Below are 21,950 nucleotides of genomic sequence, written 5' to 3' on the forward strand. Positions count from 1 at the left end.
TATTTTCCCACTTACCGGGTGTCATGTTTCTCCCCGGGGTTGCTTGCTAGCTAGCTAGCTACACTAAATACCAGTTGGGATCGAGAGCATAGGCATGAGCACACGCGTGTGTGTATGTGGGCGTGTCCCATGTCCATGTGTGTACGTGCTGATCTGGAGTCAGTTTGGTAGGATTTGGGTATAAATAAATTATTTCATTTAAAATATGGATTTTTATTTAAAGATATTCATGTCATTTGCATGCAAAATAGGTCTACCCGAACCAGAGGACAAAAAATTCAACCCGCGGCAACACTTTAAAAGTAGCCCAAAAAATATATATCTAAGAAAACGGCGATTGTCGCCGAAAAGCGACAAGTTTGCAGGTCTGGTGGATATGTTTCATATTTTTCATACACTACACTTCTGTTGAAATAAAGGCTAAGGTTTGTGGGGAGTGATTATGTCATAACTTTAATTGGGACGTGTTTTCCCATGATTGTGTTGTCTTTCGTTTTCTTCACTAGAAACTTAATTTAGCCACTAGAGGTCTCCCTCTATCCATTTGAATGAGTAGGCTCACTTAATTTTTGGAACACTGATCATTTATAGGTCTGGTATATGGTTTTGGCTTTTAGGTATCGTGATAGGTACTTCATAAACAACCTTATCAAGCACTGTAAGACCATTTAGCCTCATTTAAAGTATATTATGTCACCATGATGAGTTTATTATTCAGTATTTCGGTGGGGGTGTCAAATGATCTAACAAATGGGAATGCACGGGTTAGCTACTTCATGTCAGTAGTCTCTAACCCCAAATATTGCTTAACATTATTGGATGGCACTAAAAAAGGTCAAGAGCGTGAAAATATTCACTGAAGCCTACGGGAAGTGACCAGACAAATGCCTTCAAATTCCTTCAAATCTTGCTTGACCAATCTTTAAAGCACGGCTGGTAGAACTTCCTACATTATGCAAATTGTTAATGTAGACGCAACAGGCAAACACCAGGCACACTAGTGTCAGACTGGCGCGCTCTGATAATAACGCATGCAAATGAGCGCATAGTCCAACTCAACAGTGGCGCGCGTAACCATGCGGGTGGTGGCGATCTCCAGGTGAGCGCGTATCACACCACCTAAATCCTCAACTTTACATGAGGGACGGAGGGGAGGAGGACCCGGTTCACGGTTTGCCCATCTATGTCTTCTCGCACTCGGGGGCAGAGCACGGACAAAAGGGAAGCTGGACAAGGAGAGGACGAGGCAGCAGTGGACGGCGACAGGAAGAACGGAAACAGCCGTGCCAAGTGCGCTATGGAGATGACCTCCCACAACATCAACAACGATTCAAAAGTGGACGGTATGAACTGCGATGGATTGATCAATCGAAACGGCGGGGACACGACGGAAATATCTGTCCCACTATCCCACACAGGGAAGCGGGTGACCCCTATTGAGGGGGACAATCTTTACAGACTGCGAGACAGAAAGTTTTTGCTGGAGGACAAAAAGCGCCTGTGCGCGTGGGCTTTGGGCACAGCTCTGCTTGGAATACTGCTCATGATCTTGCACGCGGAGCTGTGTCCATTTGCTTATGAACCGGTAGGTCTATTTACAGTCTAATTCCCAAATAAACTGATAATAAATACTATCGCATAATAACTTCGTTTGGCTATAGCAAACATTGAAAATAAATGGGGGTCTCATTTCTTTGTCAAAAGTCAGGACAACTGACGTGAAAAAGGGAAACGTGTTTCAAAACCAAATCTGTCATCCGTCTTTAAATCAGGGGAACTGAAACAGAGAGCAGCCAGTAGGAGACGTGGTTCACTGTTCCTGACCTGGCCTTGTCTAATAGAGATGACATGGAATGTTTATCAAACACAAGAAGGCTCAAGCCTATTCTTGGCGGAGGACTAAAGTGCTGACAGCTCCCTTTCTGGATCAATACAAAGACCCAGGCCATGTCAAAGACACCTGTTGACCTGAGCAGTCACCTGCCAGAGCCAGAGAGGGGGGGGGGGGGGGTGTACGAACAAGGAAAGACAAGGTGAGAATCGCTCTGTTTTTATGAACTGATTCACTGCAAATAGTACAGAAACACTATAAAGAATAAATGAAAATACAAAATGTTGAGCCATATAGTGCTGACCTTGTCCCTAAAATCCTGTTAAAACTGTGCTCTGCTCTTATACTGTATGCGCTACTGCTCTGGATCTGCTAAATTAATAAATGTCTCGATCATCACATTGAGAAAAAATGCTCAACAAGTGCAAGCCCAGCATATCATGACATTGAATATCTTGTGAATCAGCGGACCTGCTGGCTGCTAACACCACTTAGCTATTCAACAAGCATGTCATGGAGATAACACCGTGTGTTTCAAGTCTCCCCAGGAGAAAAACTTTTGGCAGGTCACAAAATTTGCTGGGTTAAAGTAGGTTCAGAATAGGGCCAAATACCAAATATAAAAATTTTCATTCACATGAGGTGTTAGTGAAACCTTAACCTTTTATGTTATGATCATACAAATATGTGTATGCAACTTTATAGTTCTGAGAAGAGTTAGGCTGTTTGCTGTTTTCAGAACGTCATATATTATGTAGGTTATTCTATCTTAATTTAATGTAGAGGTTTTTCGAACTGGTTAACCGAACTCTCTCGTGGTTCAATATGCCTATGAGAATCTTCCGTTGAATTGGTGGGTGAAACTGAGAGTAACATTTGGTGCAACTTATCTAATCACCTGGCAAATCAACGGAGCATATAGACCCACGGATCAAGTCACACAATTCAACTGCTTTATTCTATTTCTTTATTATCTTAACAATTTTCTTGATTTACTGACTGCTTCAACACTCATAACGTGCACGCAAGCGAAATAGTTCGACCGACACCTGAGATTTCAAACCCTGACCCTATGATTACTGGCGCCTGCATTATATTAGCATGCAGATCACAACGGATAAAGCTGTTTATAGTTAGGCTAAGTAAATAACTTCCATAGAGAATGCACAGGCCAGTTCATGTCAAGAAAAAACAATTCTGTAATAAATACCAACAGAACATGAACTTGGGTTAAGTAAAACCGTAGTAACTGTAAGCTTTGAGAAAGATCTATGGGTTTCGGTATGTGACCAAAATGCCAATGCAAAACCGTTACGAATAATGTTTAACTACATGTTTAAATCTACTGTAACGCCTGATCGCCCGTCTCTGACAATTAAGTATTTTCTTGGACGCCAAATTATGCAGGAAATTGGGCTATTGTAGCAGTTTTTCCACATTTCAGTACTTCCCTTAGCGAAATTGCTCACGGTATGGCTCTTTCCACATAATTTGGTGTATAATTAGAGACTATTTGAATAATTCAAGAGGTTCACCTCGAGGCGCGCAGCTGATTTCAAGGTCTGGGGAAATGCTAGTACGGCTAAGGGGCCGTCCTGGGATCCTGAAGTGCGTACACGTCCTGTTCTTTGCGCCTCTCTCTTCCGCAGTTAAGTCCTGTCACATCGAACAGTTTGCCAAGAGGATGCGTTTCTATAGTAAAGCCGATACAACATCCGCATGTTGTGACTGAAACTAAACAAACGACGTTGATTATAGCCTGTGGCCTACTGATGTCACTGCTGCTAGCTTGCGTAAACACTGCATTAAGCGTGAGACTTCTTGATTAAAATTTGCATATTAAAAGATTCTCCTCATGGACAACTTTTATTACAAGGTAAACCCTTACATTAAACGTTGTTAAACGTGGACACCGCGAGGATGAGCCGTGGTCTTGTGTTGCTCGTGCGTTATCCGGCCAAGTCTTTAGGCAACAATCAATGTTAACCACGTTAAGTCGTTTCAAAAGAGCTTAAAACTACTGAGTTTCCCAAGGAAAAAAATTACAAAAAATGTTAAACACCTATAGCAAGCAACGTGTTTTGGACTTGATAGAATGCACTCAAATGAACGTTACGCATATGTGAAGCATTCCAATTAGCCCGGGTAAAATTAGACATGATGCAGATGCTACAGGAGAAATTGTGGAAAACAATCGAATTTGCCAACAAACGTCATCACACCATCCAGCTCCCAACCTCTCCACGTGGAAGTTTCCTCAACTTTGTCTGAAAATTTGCAATTATCTTTTAAACTGTAAACCGCCCGTCATTAAATTAACTCCCCGTTAAAACTTCCATCGAGGTTACATCAGTCGACGTCATGGCTCTAAACAGCAAGCTTTTTATTACATTAGGGCATGTCGACCTGTGCATAGTCAAATGTTTGACAGAGTGTCAGTTTGGGGCCTGTTGACCTTTATGAGGGGTGCATAAAAGGCTGCATCATTGTGCCCTTTAATCCATGTTCATTTCGCTGTTGCAAATTCTATCTCTAGTCTACGTAAATGTTAATTATTAATTCAAAACATTAATACTCAGTGAGAGTGACTTACAGATATTTGGTTCACATAATGCAGTTTTTTCTGCAGTTAATTAATGGGATTATATTAGCAAAATAGGCCCACATTAACTTGATTTATTTTCTACTGCAGTGTGAGTGCATGTATGCATGTGCATGTGTGACAATAAAGTTGTCACCAAATCGGTATGGAAGCTAAGACCAAAGCCAAGGTCAGGGTATTCCGCTAACACGCAGCTACTGGAAAACAATCAAGTGGAAAAGAACCTGAAACTGAGTCTGACTATAATAACTATAAACCTCCCTTTTATTGTTTTTATCTTCTCTCTTTCCTCCCTCCTCTTCCTCCTTCCTTTCCAGGGCTCCAGCTACGCCTTTATCATCAACTGCTCCATCAGTATGTCCACAGGGTGCCTTCTGGTTCTCATTTTAGCCTTCCACTATAAGGACATCAGGGTGAGTGTGCCTTCGTTCACAACCGGCGAGAGTGCCAGGGTCAAGGGTCAAGGTTGGCTTAAGGAGGATGTGTAGGATGGGATACGTGTGTAAATGTGTTGCCTATGTGTTACTTGTGTAACATGCCTTGACTGCCAAAGAAAAACATCCAGCAATTTCTATTATTTTATATTACCCTTTTGAGGAGGCCATTGAGTTTAATCATCAGACATCTGTCATCATTTGTAGGATCTTTTGTCCAGCTGAACCTTTGACCTCTGCAGTTGTCACAGGTCATTTGGTGGCCTTCTCTGATCAGCAACTCTCTGTCAGTCTGCTAAGAATATTACAGTGCTATTAAAAAAGCTACATGTAAACATATACATAAGATATCAGCAGGAGTCAGAACTGCGTGTTTACCCAGGCTGTAAATCCTCCATACTAGCAATAGCTGACAGGCTAATAACGCCAACTCGGCCCAGATGACACCTCAGAGCTTCGTCTTATTTTTGTCCTGACTCATTACACATGTCGCCAGGGCTTTGGTAGAAGATCCGTAAACTGGATATGTAAAAGACCCAGTCCCTCCTTGTCTGGTCACTCCTTCCTTGGAGTAGCCAGCAAACCGCGACGTGAAGGGCAGGTAGCAGGTGCCGAGCTTGTTGTAAGAGAACTTCTATACAGTTTCCTGTTTCTCAGAATGTTATTCAGTACCAGAGGAGAGACAGGTAAATGTGTGTAACCACGAATGCTGCTACAGTACTTGCTGCTTGCAGCCCTTCAGCTGTGTGGTTGAACGAAGTGTGGGGGTGTGGGGGGAGGAGGGGGGGTATGGGGGAAGGGGGAGTTGGTGCAAGTGCTTAAGGGAGATAAGGAAGGTGAGGGTGGAGCTAGAGGCTATCATTTCTTTATCGAAGCCGTAGCCCGATGTTGTGAGACCCTTTCAGCATGTTTTACTATCGTAAACTCAGTGCACCTTCAGGAAACAGTGTATGACTGGTTCATTCAGACCTCCGGAAGTAATTATTAGTGCTCCATTCTCAAGGCTACGACTTTCAATTGTAGGTCAAAGAACATGATGGGATTGAAAAGGTTATTTAAACATTGAAAGTCCAAAAAGAAAAAAACTCCCAATACAGTGTGTTCCCTCGTGGGTCATCTCCTGGTCCTCGTGTGAAGTGATTTTAGTGGGAGAGTGTTGGCCAGGGTCCTACAGGGTCTTGAGTAGCTTAACACATGCACCCAGGAGTGAGGACTGCCAACACCATCACCTGTCTAAATGTGATCCACAACCCCATCTACCCCCCCCCCCCCCCCACACACACACACACACCTCCTCCACACACATTTTGGCACTTGTATTCTGGTCTTGACTAGATTCCCATGGTTTCCACTTAATTAATCCACGTATCCAGGGTTCCCTGGTCAGTAGATGCCTGCTTTGCTTGAACACTCGCATACATGAAGGCCTCCTTTCAGGCACATACAGTACAGCTACTCATTTGCATCCAACAGTAAGAAGATCTTTGCATTCTGTTCAGGCAGTTAAATAAGTAAATACTCACTGTGGAACAGGACAGATTCACATGAGGGCTAGTTGAACCTAGCTTCAGTTTCAAATGTCAGTTTCTGAGCCTTGAACAAAGCGACCCCACAGCCTTGTAGCTTTGTGTATGTGAGCGTATGATGCTGGGTGTTGATATACTGTGTTGTCTTCCCAAATTCCCAGTAAAACCGGTGTTTGCTCTGCATTTTGTATACTGATATAGCAACAAAACAAAGAACAGTCTGTTCTGACATTGTGAGAACAGTTTTAGCAGGAGTGTAAGGAATACAAAGAGTATTGTCTGTGTGCGTTTTATCCAACAGTGATTCACTGTTGTTGTTTTCTATAGGATAAATGTATGTTTTTGTCATCTCAGTGCAGCAGAGAATGGACTGGAGATTTATAGAGGTGCTCGGCCACCATAACCCTTACATTCTTGACTTAACTAGTCTTCGTATCTGCTTGGGCGGAACTTTGTTTGGTTTGGCCCTCATCTCAAAATTAAATTAATCATGTTTTAGTTCTCCCCAGTCCCACCTTTACTTAGTCCTGAATTAAAAGAAAAATCTTATTTATTGCCCCCCCCCCTTCCCTCTCTCTCTCTCTCTCTCTCTCTCTCTCTCTCTCTCTCTCTCTCTCTCTCTCTCTCTTTCTCTCTCTCTTTCTCTTTATTTCACCTCTTTCTCTCTTTCACCTCTTTCTCTCCGTTTCTCTGTATCCAACCCCCCCCCCCCTTTTCTACAGCTTTTCATCATCGATCACAACCAAGTGGACTGGCGGATAGCCATGACGACCCACAGAGTGTTTGGCGTCTCCTTGGAGCTCCTCGTCTGTGCCATCCATCCGGTGGGCACCTACTGGGAGCTGGCCGTCCCCTTGACCCAGGACGGAGACGAGCTCGAGGCCAACTCTTCTTCCACCTCCTCCGCGTCTCTGTGTGTGTCCTCCCGCCACGGGGAGGCGCTGTTGAACACGGAGCTGTTGCTGTCTGCGCTGATGTTCCTGCGTCTCTACCTGGTGCACAGGGCCATCCTGCTGCACAGCAAAGTGCTCCTGAGCGCCTCCTACAGGAGCATCGGCTCCCTCAACAACATCAACTTCACCTTCCGCTTCGTGCTCAAGGTGCTGATGAACAAGTACCCCGGGCGCACGCTGCTGGTGTTTATCCTCCTCTTCTGGCTCATCGCTTCCTGGATGCTCACGCTGTGTGAGAGGTCGGTTGTGAGGCAGCCGCACAGACAGACCACAGGTTCACATGACAGCCACAGTTTCAGTCTTACAGTACATCTGCAGGCCTACTTGAGTATTGGGACAGAGTTGCCTACTGTACATTGAAGGGTGAAGTGAAACCTGGCAGTGTGAGCTGAAAGGCTGACAGACTGTCTTGAAAACTACAAGCACAGAGACACACACACCATGCACACACACATGTACAGGATAGGTCCCTCCCACTCCACCACCCCCCCCCCCCACACACACACACACTTACACACATTTATTGAAAACGGACTGGCTTTGAAATGTACACTCTGCTTTCGATCTTGATGGTCAATTTGAGTTTCCTATTTGGAGAGGACGCTTAATAATAACTGATTCGATGATAGTCGTTTTCTGCTCAGTTACTCTAACAAATTGCTCTTCATTGTGAGCCAACCCACCATCAGCACTCTGCACTCTGTGCGGTCAGTGTGAGATCATTTGTTTACACTGAACCAACAATAGATGGAAAGCCTTCCCAATTGCATGTACATTAGTCCGCTGCACTTTGATTAGTGGAGCTGGCCCGCAAGCTTGATGGGAAGATTGCAAGACTGATGACTGACAGCTGATAAACATCAACGTTCTAATGTTGCAACAATAATTCTGCCGTTCTAAATTAGATTCCAGAGCAGGACGTGTGTTGGTTGGACTTGTTACGGTTCATCTCGAGTCTTTGTTTGACTCACTGGTCCGAGACACTGACCTTTATATAATGCGATATTATGCCATAACATACCTGACTGTTGTTTACAGGAAGCTGTGTGAGATCTCGTAACCCATTGGCTAATGCTCAGCTCTCTGTGGCCCCCTGAAGGCAGACGCAGGCGGGGACGGGCCGCATCGACACGGCGCTGTGGCTCATCGCAATCACCTTCCTCACCGTCGGCTACGGCGACGTGGCACCCAACACCAGCTGCGGCAAAGTGGTGTGTCTGTTCACCGGAGTCATGGTAACTAGAATGGGGGAGATACCTGTTTGTTTTGATGCATGAGATTTAAATGTAGAGTTGTTTTTCGCATGCAAAGGGTTAGTTCATGATGCCAGCCTGCATATTGAGTGTTCAGGTAACAGTCCCAGAATCTCAAGAAATCCAAAATAAATGTAGATAATAGAAATTAAATGCTTGATAGATTATCATGGCCAACCAAGATAAACAAATTCAGTCTCCGTACACGACAGCATGTTACAGTACGTTAGCTGACTAACAGTACTGTACATGTTTTGTTAAGTGCAGAAGAATAGAAGGAAGCTCGATTCAGAGCCCCTCAGATGCTTGTTGCGGAAGGGTTCGTCACGTTTGAAGTGCCTGCTCTTATCAGAAAACATATACCCAGGATGACGGCACCGAGTGTAACACCCTACCCAAATAACAAATCTGATTCTGGAACAGTCCGGCTCTGATGACTAAGTGCACTGAGGGAGCACGGTAGCGACTCTGCCAGCCTCATTGTTTGCCTGTCACAACTCTAATCTATATCTCTTGACTTAGTCTCTGTCTGTATGTCTTTCCATGTTCTCAGTGTTTGTCAATGCCTGGTTTAAAAGTGCAGTTGTCTAGAAGAATGCAGTGGAGAGTCTAGGATTCTATTCTATTCCATTCTGACTTCCACTCAATTTAGCTCTACCTTGCCTAGCTATGGTGTGCAGTTTTGAAGAGACTATTTCTCTCAGTTGTGTTGGTGTGATAGATAACAGTTGGAGAGTTAAGAGTCTCTGTAAGGGGCCCCTCCTCCACCAGGCACTACTTCTCCCAGAAGAGCTTGACATCAGCCTTACTACTATCTGCCTGCCTATGAATCTCTCAGTGTAGTCCTTGCCAGGAGTATTTCATATGTTATTTAAGTAGTTTATTTACATTAGGTTTGCTGGAGCCTACTGTGAGTCTCTCATACAAAGGCACACTGTGAACACAAATTGTAGGTGGAGCAGAGGGCTGGGGTTTCCTCTTCATAATCCATGGCTTCCTTCCACTTAGCCCAGGTGGAGATGTGGAGGGTTGCTGTGTGGCCACTGGTTGTAATGTTACTGGCCCAGGAAGGAGAGTTCCTGGGGATATGAAAAGTGCTGATTGGTACGCTTGCTTGCCCTAGACCAAGTGCAGTCTGTAGGTGCGTAGCGTCTTGTTGTGTTACAAGACTAACAGCAACTTTGTACGCCCATTGCGAAAGGGAAACCCAAAGCAAAATTGTATCTTTTGATGTTTTTTTCCCCAAGTGCTCGAGCTTATATGAAAATCAATACTGTTGACATGAAAGGTCAAAGTGGAATAAATCTCCAACTAGCGTCTGGAGGAAGGGTGATAGCGAGGTGTGTGTTTGGAGGAAGGTCAAGAGTCAGATGGAGTGAAACACGGAGAAGGCTGAGTGGGAAAAGTGATATACAGTAAACGCAGAGAGGAGGATCGAGGGGAAGAAGAGTCCGGGCGAGAGGAAGAGGGAGTCAGTGCGGTGGTCGAGCGTTGCCAGGGGCAACGTGCCGGACTGGGAGGACTTGGCTCCCCGCCTCACCTCCAGTCGGTCGGTTTCCGATCCGAGCAGATAAGAGCAGCTGCGAGTCACCAGAGCGGCGAAGCCATGCCGAGACACCTCCCTGACACAGTGGAAAATAATCCTTCACTCCTCTCGCCCCTTATTTTTATAAGCTCTCCCCTTTTTTTAAGGGAAAACTTTCCACCAATTCCATTTTTAGGTGGTTTATAGCCCTTGGCACCACTGGAACAGGAGGGAGTGCCAACCTGTGCCTGTGACATGGAAAAAAAAAGAGTTTCCTACTCCCAACAGGGCAGCTCGCTGAGCCAATGAGGGAAGCGGTGCTCACACCTGTAGCGTGGGCAGGAGCCCCTCCGTTACGACCTGTCGCTCCAACCTTCTCAAATGTTCACTCCCCCTCCAGCTGGATTGGGGAGGTGAAGCTCACATCTGTGCGTGTGGATGGATACTGGGAAGGATGTTGTGCCTGTTTCCAGATTGAACGGGGGCAGATCCACACGGAATCCTGTTCCAGGAATTAATCGACATCATGCGTGTGTTCTGATGAGTTGCTTGTGTTTTTGATGTAAATATGAGGCTGTGTTCCTAAAGAACGTGTTCTTGTTTACTAGACCGTGATAAGACTCACACTCACTTCCTTTTTCTATTTGACTGATGCAATCCCAAAAAGGAAATAAAAGGTAAAGTAGAGGCGTCTGCTTTGAAAACCATTCATCTTAAATAACTGTCATCTCAAGTCTCTCACATCTATTTAAACTGTTCCCATGTCTGAATGTTGCCCATGAGTGTGTGAGTTTCTCTGATTCACTCTGTGGCTCGCCTGAATCTTTCAGTCAGCATGCTGTAGTTCCCTGTCCAGTAATAGCTCAAAGTTATTCTCAGAGGAAACCCACTTTATTCAAGCAGTTCCACTGTGGCTTGCATTTAACCATTTCACTCTCAAAACATAACCTTGGGGTATAGCACAGTACATAAGAAGGTCTCACATTATTCTCATTGCCCGACCACAATTCACTCACACCGTGACCTGTTAAAATGAAGTTCTTGAGCAAGTAGGATATCCATCTTGTATGTTTACACAGTACTGTTGTGACCCCCCCCCTCACCCCCGGGGAAGACCCAAGGACAATGTGGTAACCTTGGCTACGGCTGTATGTGTGTTTGTTTTCAGGGAGTGGCCTGCACCGCCATGCTTGTGGCTGTCATGACCAAGAAGCTGGCTCTAAACAAAGGAGAGAAGCACGTGCACTTCTTCATGATGGACATTCAGATCTCCAAACGGGTGAGGACTTCAGTTCACCCGTTTCAAACCGCCAGGCTTGTGAAAAAGGATTTGAATCAACAATCTGAAGTTGAGAAAATAAATATCAGCATTGTCGTAGCATCCTATATTCACAGGTTAGATTCCTGCTGCCTTTGGAATAGGTAAAGGGAAAAAATAAGATTCCTTGTACACTATTTCCGTAAAAACAAAAACAAACGTGATCCCCAAAAGTAGATCCTATATCATTCTCTTTGCCAGTATTGTTCAGTATCAACTATCGTAAAAACCAACTATCGACTCCAACCATCAAAGGTTTTCACGGTTTCGCAAGAAGAATTAATATTCTTTATACAACGGATGAGGCCTTCTGGGTGGAAGTAGTGATATTTTCCATGTTGCACGCGTATTATGGTTTTTGAGTCTTTATATAATATTATCTTTTCCCTAAATAGGGCACAGAGGAGGACAGAATAGTGTGGGAAAAAGTCAGAGAGACAGGGCTTGCCTTTCTCTTAATAGCCTCCACAAGGCGTCAAAAGGAGGAAACAATCGCGTCGCTGTCAGGAAAAAGACTTGTGTCAGTCCAGGACGGCGTTTGGACTGACAGGAAACTGGAAGTGCTAACGTGTGTGTCCTGTGCGTGTTTATGTCCTGTGTCCGTGTGTGCTTGTGTGGGTGGGTGTGTGTTTGGAGGTATGGTTACATACTTGAACAACAAATCTCTGTTATGGTTAACAAGAAGAAAAAAAAGTTGGATGTGACTACGCTGTAACACTGCATTTCAAAATGCAGTCACTTACAACCACAGTACCGGTATGTTTGGTGTACAAGCTACAGCGCCGCTTGTGTTGCGCCATTACAGCCCCTCCACTGTTGTCACGGTGAGGCTGGAGGTCGGACTGGCAAAGGATACAACCACTTCCTTTCTGCTTGCGGCCGCATCCTGTGGATGGGTGCATCCTTACCTCTGCTTGTGGTTGTTTTGTTACGTGTGTGCGTGTGTGCGTGTGCTCGTTGTCTGTCGCTGTTCAGATTTACACTGGCGGAAAGAGGGGAAGACATCTGGATGCAACCCCTGACAGACCCTAATAATAACCCCCTCAAAACAGGCCGTGGTGACATCATCACCGTCAGGGAGCCAGCCAGCAACGGTGTGCTGGACAGGAAGGCCAACAGACATTAATAGAATCAAAGAGAAAAGAGAAATGGGTGATGAAAAAAAATAAAAAATGGAATGTCCGTAAGTCACATATGGGCCACTGATGACTATTCTCATCCTCAAATGTTATTCCCAGTGTGATGATTACGCAGCCATCCGCTTCTGTTTTTAGACTCCATGCAGTAAACTCTAGTAGGCAAACCTACTCTCTGACCCTGCTTTGTATAATCTAAAATTGCTGAGTTTATTCATTAAGGTTCGGAACAGGAAGCTCATCAATATCACTCTTATTTGATCAGCTGAAGTAAAAGTAATGTGGTTTTTCACCATATTCCTGTTTTACAACATAGTGGTTTTGATAAATATCATTCATCTCACATTTTCTGTAAATACAAAAACCCTATAAGACTATGGTAAGCATGTATTATTCCCCTTATGCACGCTGAGGAAGAAGAGGAGGAGAGGGTGGAGAGGGTGGATGAGATCCTGTAGGGCATCTCTGTTAGTGACCAGGTCTGGAAGCTGGCGTCATGGAGCTTGATAGATTGTGTTTTAACGTTGCCATTTCTGTCCCAGATACGCCACGCTGCGGCCAACGTGCTGAGGGAGTGCTGGCTGCTGCATCGCACGGACCTGGCCAAGGGCAGCACCGGAGAGCACCGGAGACACCAGAGATGTCTGCTGGAGGCCATCAGAGCGTGAGTCAATCACCGCTACCCTGTAGACGCTGTGTTTGTGAATGGGTGTGTGTGCGTGGGTGTGTGTGACGTTAACATTCAGAACTGGTTCTATGAGTCAGTCAGTCTTTATCAACATGGTAAACGCAGGCTATAACAATTTGTTAACGTTTTAGGATCAGGAGGAGCCCTCATAGCATATTTGCTGTGCTCCCACTGGGCACGCCTCTCCCATCTCAACTCAAATTGTCAAAGATGTTATTTGATGATTAGAGTCATCAGTCGGAAGTGTCTGACTGAGCGCCCGGATACTATTTACCGTCACAGCCAGTGCCGGTCCTTCCTATAGGCGACATAGGCAGCCGCCTAGGGCATATGTCCGTGTTGTGGTTGGGGGAGCGGCGCACCGATTTGCGCCCCGGGTGGGGGTGCTGGTGATAAATCTTGCCTAGGGCGCCAAATGTGCTAGGACCGCTACTGGTCACAGCACCCATGGTTTGTGTCTTAGAATAATATATATATATTGGTGAAAACTAACAAATCAACAAACACAGTGCCAGTTTATAAGTCACCTTACAAGTAACCATGGGTAACCATCAGTGGACACCTGGAGGGCGCAGTCTGGGGCTTTTGAACGTCTCTTAAATCCCTTTTTGTTTTGTTTTTTAAGAAAACATAACACTTGTAAGGGTGGAGGGAATTAGCTTCCTGTGTTACAGTTAGCAGACTTACTATAAATACATTGTGGAAAGTCAGCATTACAAAGCACTTCCAGAATCCTTTGAATAGTGAAACAGCTCGGAGACCATCTTTACTTTTACTTCATCTTTTATGCATCAGTTTGGAGTTTTCTGGCACCCGTGTTAGGCCCTAAAGACTGTATACCTCAGTGCCCATGGCTTCTTAATGGAAGTTCCTGGCAATATTGGTTTTAGTTTTTTGCTCTGGGCAGTTATGGTTTCATCCCAAGTTATAATCTAAATTTAGGGTTTTTTCCAACCATAAATGTCAAGAACTTTACAGCAGTGGATATTTCTTGAAACTACTCAATCAAAATACACAGTAGGCTCTTGTATGTTGAGTTCTTGACAAGCCAAGAGGTAAACTAAAGCTACTGTATGTAGTCCATCATGTCAGCAATGACCATCATTTTTCTGCTGGTGGAAAACTTGTGTTTTCCTAGGCCATTATCAAAAAGGAGGTGTTATTGTAAGGGCGTTTTATTCGACACAATCATTTCATGCTTGCTTCCCTGCATGGTGTCAATTAAGCTACCTGGTAAACTGTCATTCTCAGAGGATTATACACAGTACTCTGATACACCGTAGAAATCATGTTATTGACATAACCTGCCTTTAATCTTTTTTCCTCCTGTAATATAGATTTCGGCATTTGCGTCTCAAGCAGAGAAAATTGAGAGACTACGCCAGTGAGATGGTTGACCTCCCCAAGGTAACTACAGCCACATCTCAGGTCCACCTTTATTGCTTTATTTCAGTGGCTGTATCAAAGCAGGTTAACACCATATGAACTCAATGAACCCACTCACGACTTACACAGACCTTATAGTGCATCATGGTGCCACTGACACATGACAAGGATGATGACAACACTTAGAACGTCTGTAATTGACAGATAAAAAAAGATTGAATGTGAGGTGTAGGAGAGCGGTTTGGTTGGATCTCATTTCATAGTACCTGACCTTGGTGCCTTATGAAGAGGGCTACAATTTGATTGTGTACATCTGTACAGTGCATACATTATGTATTTGTTCCAATAAAAGAAATCTGTGTATACTTGCTTCGTAGTCTTAGCGACAGAGCACACACATTTTAAAATAAAGGTTAGCAATGATCGTTGATGCCATGCCAGGGTTGGTGTGGATTCTGCATAGTAGGTTGATAAATATCAACTGTACATTAACATTATTAACATAATGTGATTGACTGTCAACAGATGCAGATGATCATGTGTGACCTCAGTGCCAACTGGAACAACTCGTACCGCGAGCTGGAGCAACGAATCATCTCCATGGAACAGAAGCTGGACGAGCTCACGCGCTGCTTCCAGCAGACCTCTGAGCTTCTGGCACAAGTCTTGCACCACCCACAGAACAGGTAACACAAGCCTTGCACCACCCACAGAACAGGTAACACAAGCCTTGCACCACCCACAGAACAGGTAACACAAGCCTTGCACCACCCACAGAACAGGTAACACAAGCCTTGCACCACCCACAGAACAGGTAACACAAGCCTTGCACCACCCACAGAACAGGTAACACAAGCCTTGCACCACCCACAGAACAGGTAACACAAGCCTTGCACCACCCACAGAACAGGTAACACAAGCCTTGCACCACCCACAGAACAGCTCACACAATCAATCACCCTGAAGTAACAATACGGGATAGGGATAGCTTAACGGTAGAGCATAAGATCAAGGGGTCATGAATTCAACGCCCCTCCCCCCAGAGAACAGGTAACTCAAACATATAACCCAACAGTCTAAATCTCTGGAGCCAAGTCATTATCTTATTTGCTAAATTAATGCAATAGTGTAGTTGAAATAAGTCGATTGATGCACCATTACTTGTAAAATACAGTTTTTAAAGTACTACTGTTAGACCTTTGCTCTCCTAGTCCTGGATTATCTGCTACTTACTATGTGTGTATATATACATTTAGTCATTTAGCCGACACTCTTATCCAGAGCACTATATACACTATATGTATGTAGCTAAAAGCATCTGTTGAATGCATCAATGTAAATGCCAGAAACAGTTGCCTGGATGTGCCGCTACAACGAAGAACTGCATATGTCATCTAAGGTTATCACTGTTCCCTCAGCCACCAGCGTTTCTCTAACGTTACGTTCCTGTCCCCTTGTCTCTTCTTTCTTCTTCAGGTGACATGTGGCTGTCTGGTTTCCTTAAGACTGGAGATGGATATGATATTATTATATTACAGTCGTGGTCTGTCATTTCCATGGGACTTGGAGGGGAGGCCTCATCTCCCTAAGCTGCACTTAACATTTGGCTGCTGCTGTACCATTTGGACGACTGCCACAACCATGAGACAGTCTGACCCAGTGTTGAATGGACTGCACACTGACTTGTATCAAGACTAGAAAAGACTTGCTTTCATTACAGTGGAAGTGTTTGTATCAGTTACAGTGATTAATATGCACAAAGCACTGCCTTAATAACAGTCTATAACAATCTCAGTAGAGGACCACCATTCCCCCTGTGGTCTGTGGAAGAGACTTGGATGCTGCTTCTCTTCGTCCACATTCTCTTCTGGCTCTGAGAACCCGCCCACCCCCTCCGTGCCTTATTCCTGTGGAACCAGAGGCATTACAAAGTGAGGTTTGATGCCCTCCTAGTATTGTCAGGCACCTTCTCCCAAAGTGCCTTTCACTCTCAACGGTTGTTAACCGCTAACTGCTAACTACCAAAAGGAAGTGTAACGGCGAGACTCGTATAGGCCTACCGTGGGTTTATGAGTGAAGAACTGCTTCTTTCAATCCATGTTGAATTCACACACATCCTTTATATGAGCACTTTTACTCATTTTAATTCCTCTGTGGGTTATTAGGTTGTCCTCGATAAGTGGTCTTCAGATGACTGCCGTTAGTCTACCGCTACATATGAAGGTCTCTTGGACATGTTTTTATATTGTCTTTATCAGTGTCTGGCTTTTGCCTCAAATCCAATATTTTGTTATCTAGGATTCTAGACAATAATTGTTTTCTGCATTGTGACTCTAATTCGCTAGGAATGCAGTGAGTCACCTTCGACTCTGTTATAGAGAAGATGGCACCCCCTCCTGGACATTAAATGGAATCACTTATACAGTCTGGTCACGTCATTGAGGTGTTATGAGTTCCATTGCCATGTATAGAAATAGATTAAAGTTCTCCTGCAATCCAATGTAGGTGTCTGTTTAACCCTTGTGTTATCTTCGGGTCATTCTGACCCATCAGTCATTGTGACCCACCTTCGTATTGCGACAGATTTACCGCATACAAAGACAAAGTGAAGCATATTCTTTTAACCGTTGGGCTGTCTCAGACCCCCCACATTGCAAAGGTTAAAAGAAAATTATTTTAATTTGTTTTTGTATTGGGTAAAATTGGGTAAACACAACGATGGTTCGTTATGAACCTTTGGGTCATGTGACCCGAAGGCAGCACGAGGGTTAACTGAGCACCTTGTGAAAGGAAAATGTCCAAAGTTGCATGAAAACTGGATTTCTGTTCCTTCCTTGTAAAATTTTAATTGGAGTTTTAGAAAATATTTGCAGTTGGTCAATTAAGTGATACAGGTCACATTGTGAAATCAGATTCAAAATTGAATTTCAGATTGACGTTTACAGCACATTTGCACAAAATAAATCCCAAGAATTGTATTGTTTAATAAACTCTTCAGAGCTTACTTATTCATGCTTACTTATATATTATAATCATTTCAATGATAATGGCAAAGCAAGCAATAGAAGGTGCAAAGACATGGATCCATTTAACACAAAATATATCATTTTAATTGTCATTTTGGTCTGAGGTACAGGGTAAACCTTTCCTTTTAAAGACAGTACATGGCACCCTCAATCTTTCCCACACCCTTTCAATCATACACACACACACACACACAAACACAAACACTCTCACAATATCAAACCACTTAGGCGAGTTTTGCCATGGGTCGATTTCGGAGTTGGTGCCAGAGATAAGAGGACGGCCTTTTAAACGTCCTTCCACAGTGACAAGAGAAAGGCACGTGACACTTCTTCTTTGGCCTCCAGCGTCTGCGCCCGCCCATAACCCTGGCTTTCCTCAAGGTACCCGCTCTGTGGCGAGCGAAAACCTGTGCTCCAACGAACGTCTCTCCGCACGTGACACAGATGTAGCTGGTGGCCTCGGCGTGCTGGATGCAGTGACGGAGGAGGTAGAGCTGGCAGTGGAAGGCTCGGCCGCAGTGGCATCGGTGAGGCCGCAGGCCCCGGTGAAGGTAGCGGTGACGCACGATCAGCGAGGGCTGCCGCGAGACAACGCCGCACTGCCGGCAACGGTGGACGCTCTTAGAGCGCCAGCTCATCTTCAGACGCTTCAACAGAGCCAGCTCCCTGCTCTCATTCTTGAACACGGTCAAGATCTTCAGAGGGGCGGGGCTGGGAGTGGACGGCTTGGCCGTGGCTGGAGCTATGGCTGGTGCTGAGAAGCTGTATTGTTTCTTTGTCTTGGCCGCTGGGTCTGAGGAGGGAGGGAGCGGTGTAGCAGAGGCTGGGGCGAGGACTGGGGCCTGGTTGTTGGTTCGGACAAAAGGACGTACCTGGAGGATGCCTTGGATTAGGTTACCCACAGTGTGCAGCACAGGCGTGCTTGTCGTGTCGGTTTGGGTGGGAGGTGTCACCTGGGTGGAGGAGAGTTTGGTTGGTGTGGCCACGTGAGTGGTGGTTGGGTGCACCTTTGCTTGACTACCTTGGAGAACCTTCTTGCCCATGGTCATCTGCCCTCCACTGGGGTGGCTGTGGACCACAGAGACCATCGCTGAAACAGGTTCTGGCTTGGTGGAGGGCTGGGAAGAAGAGGTGGAGGGCTGGGAAGAAGAAATGGAGGTCTGAACAGCCGCAGCGCTCTTACAGACCAACGTGGAGGCCTGGTTGCCAGGGTTCTGCAGGGTGTCAGAGGAGCCACCTGCAGAAACCACCTTGGCATTGTGAGTTTTGACCAAGTGCTCCACAATGGAAGCGTTTGTAGAAAAGAGAGCTTTGCACAAGAAACATTGGAAGGATATCCGTTTTTCACAGTTCTGCATGTGATGTTCCATACTGAAAAACGGGCCATTACCACAGTAGGGACATTTATTGGACTGTAAAGGAGTGCCTACGTTATTGACCTTCTGGGTTGGGACTGGGGTCAGGGCTGGGACTAGGGGCAGGGCTGGGGGCAGGGCTGGCTTCTGGACTAGGGTCAGGGCTGGGTCTAGGGGCAGGGCTGGGGGCCGGGCTGGGGCAGGGAGCAGGGCTGGCTTCTGGACTAGGGTCAAGGCTGGAGCAGGGGTCAGGGCTGGCTTCTGGACTAGGGGCAGGGCTGGGGCAGGGGTGAGGGCTGTCTTATGGACTAGGGGCAGGGCTGGGGCAGGGGTCAAGGCTGGCTTCTGGACTAGGGGCAGGGCTGGGGCAGGGGTGAGGGCTGGCTTCTGGACTAGGGTCAGGAAAAGAGGATGGGGAGGGGTCTTTGCTGGGGCAGGGGACAAGACTGGGGGCATGCCTTGGGCTGGGACTGTTGGGACCAGGGTTTGTCTAAATTGGTTTTGGAGGCAGCAGTGTTCACTCATGGTGCCATTTGTAGGCAAAACTTTGCCACAGTCCTCACTGAGTGGAATACGTTTTTGGTGTGACTGAAGAGAATGCTGCATCAAGGCTTCCTGGGTAGGGAAATAGGCTATGCAAAAAGTGCATTGAAAATGCACCATTTTTGTACATCTCTCCAAAAGACATTCCATATCCATGAATGGGCCTCCCTTACAGTGGACACATTGGTTTAACCTAGCGTCAGTAATGGCAGAAGGTCTGCCCGGGGCGGACTGGTTCCTCTTGCTTTGTGTGCATATAGAGGAGAGGGAAGACCTGCCAAAAGTACTACCACTGCTGGACTCAGAGTCAGAATTTGAAATGTCATCTGGTTTGAAGTCTGAATCTGATGAATCTTCATTTTGTTCCTCTTGGTTGTCATCATCCTGATCCTCCTCCTCCTCTTCTTCGCCCTCCCCAACGATTTCTGAAACTCTGCAAAATCTTCTGCGTCTACCCCTCTCTCTCTCACTTGGGCTCTTCATTAGACAGCTCTCAGTCTCAGACGCGGTTTCCGTGGTCACAGTGGTTTCTGTCTTACCAGTACTTGAAGTACTTGAAGTGCTGCAATTCAAAATACAGTCTTCTGTGCCAGAAGTCAAGCTGCTGTCACCTGGGCTTGAGGTCAGACTGGGCTTCCCTGTGACCTTAGTTATGCTACTGTCCGTCTCCCCTGTGCTTTGAGTCTTTACTTTGGACTCAAAACACCCTGGTTCTTCATCCCAGTCTGTAACATCCGACTCTTCTCGCACCCATTTGAGCTTGCCATTCACTGCAGGGTTCAAAGCAGCGCTGTCAGGTTTGCCGTTGCTTGGATACTTGCGGTTGTACGAGTGGTCCTTCATCTTGTCCTCACTAATAATCAAACGACTGTATGTATGATCTTTTACAATGTCAACAATATCAGGCTTATTCAGCAAGGCCTCTTCAAGTCTATCAAAACCATTTTTCAAGTTGTCGTCTTGGTTTTGGGGGGATATCCTTGTTGTCCTATGTATTCCTATGTGTTTGTTCAACTGCCACAAGTTGCTAAAAGTCAATTTGCAGGTCTGGCAACTGAGAAGAGAGGGATGGTGTGCATTCTGCAGATGGATGGACAGTGAAATTGCTCGACTGAAGATCACCTGGCAGATGTTACAGGTGGCCTCGCCGTCATGCAACTTGGAGTGTTCGATTAGCCTCTTGCTGGAGATGAATTTCTTGTTGCACTCCAAGCACTGGAGAGGGGACGGTGACACACAGAGATCTGAGGCCTTGACTACTGGAACGCCCCAGTCCTCATCACTGGAATCATCGGTCAAGTAGGTAAGGTCGGACAAAGAATCGATGGAATTGACCTGCAAATCACATGACAATTATATTAGATAACGTATTAATAGTTTAATAGAATGGTACCTTGAAAGTTGAGAATGTTAACGTGGACGCATTATACCCAATTATACTTTAGAAAATTATTTTACGAAACAATGGCATGCAAACTCAGTGGCAGAACTGGTGTTATTTCAATGGAGTACGAATTGGCACGCCGTAAATAAATAGACCAACGGAGGCGTTATAATATTATATTATGATCACGCAATAGGCTAGGCTGTGTCACTACCTCATAGTATTGGGACCACGTTTAACTTAGCTAACTCACCGCTGCGCACTTCTCATGCAGGCTCAAACTGACAATATTTTCTTTCTCCATGTCTGCCCCGACTGTCTTCAGCATTCGGTCTTCAGCAGACATCTCCATGAGAAAGTTAAGTAGACTAGTGTAGCTTAACGCAAAAATGTTACATGTTTGTTAACTTGAACGTTCGTTTGAATTCTACATGTAACTCCAATGGTCAAAACCCCAAAAATGTAATATAATTAAAAGTGAATGCTCACTTGCTGAATAACAGGGTAACATCGTTTGTAATGATTAATACTATAGCGTAACTTGATTCGCCACTCAAACACGCTCACAACAATGTTGTGTTGATCTTGATGTAATGAGGATGATGGAACAGGTAACACGCGAAACGTAAATTCTGAAGTCAAATACCTCAAGTGCGCACGTAAATTGGTTTACTCTAGACGGAACTGTTAGAGCTAATACTCGTAGCTATCTAACTTCTTTGTATTAAAAATGTGTTCTTTTCAAATCCGTTTACTTGCAATTGCTTCCATTATTTTCCTCAATATCCTGTTATGACAGGAAAATGCGTCACTGGTGGGAAGGCTTGAGCCTAAAGATCCCAGAATGCATCAGAAGCCATTTTTGTTAAGTCTGTGTCATAGGTTTCTGCTACTACAATCATACTACAATTCCCAAAGTTCTTTCCTTTTTCTTCTATGTAATATGCTTGTTTAATAGCTTTTCTGATTTAAGTAATTGTGGAAATATTA

The 21,950-nt window shown here is 45.1% G+C and overlaps 2 protein-coding genes across 3 annotated transcripts; one reads left to right on the forward strand and one right to left on the reverse strand.

Moving 5' to 3' along the window:
- The first annotated feature begins 1,004 nt into the window (after nt 1-1,004).
- kcnn4 (potassium intermediate/small conductance calcium-activated channel, subfamily N, member 4) lies at nt 1,005-17,668 on the forward strand. 2 transcript variants are annotated; one of them, XM_062466636.1, is made up of 9 exons: nt 1,005-1,585; nt 4,751-4,846; nt 7,116-7,585; nt 8,446-8,581; nt 11,293-11,403; nt 13,121-13,242; nt 14,604-14,673; nt 15,178-15,338; nt 16,129-17,668. In XM_062466636.1, exons 1-9 carry the CDS (start codon nt 1,184-1,186, stop codon nt 16,130-16,132), a joined length of 1,572 nt encoding a protein of 523 aa, XP_062322620.1. In that variant the 5' UTR covers nt 1,005-1,183; the 3' UTR covers nt 16,133-17,668. The 2 variants fall into 2 exon arrangements, with proteins under 2 accessions (XP_062322620.1, XP_062322621.1); XM_062466637.1 differs by lacking the exon at nt 1,005-1,585 and adding an exon at nt 3,372-3,439.
- Nucleotides 17,669-17,902: 234 nt separating this feature from the next.
- si:dkey-79d12.4 (mucin-2) lies at nt 17,903-21,779 on the reverse strand. The gene is made up of 2 exons (XM_062466158.1): nt 21,214-21,779; nt 17,903-20,911 (listed from the first exon to the last, which is right to left on the reverse strand). Exons 1-2 carry the CDS (start codon nt 21,310-21,312, stop codon nt 17,903-17,905), a joined length of 3,108 nt encoding a protein of 1,035 aa, XP_062322142.1. The 5' UTR covers nt 21,313-21,779.
- Nucleotides 21,780-21,950: the final 171 nt, after the last annotated feature.

Source organism: Osmerus eperlanus, chromosome 7 (genome assembly GCF_963692335.1).
Source record: "Osmerus eperlanus chromosome 7, fOsmEpe2.1, whole genome shotgun sequence".
In the NCBI taxonomy this organism is placed as follows: Eukaryota; Metazoa; Chordata; class Actinopteri; order Osmeriformes; family Osmeridae; genus Osmerus; species Osmerus eperlanus.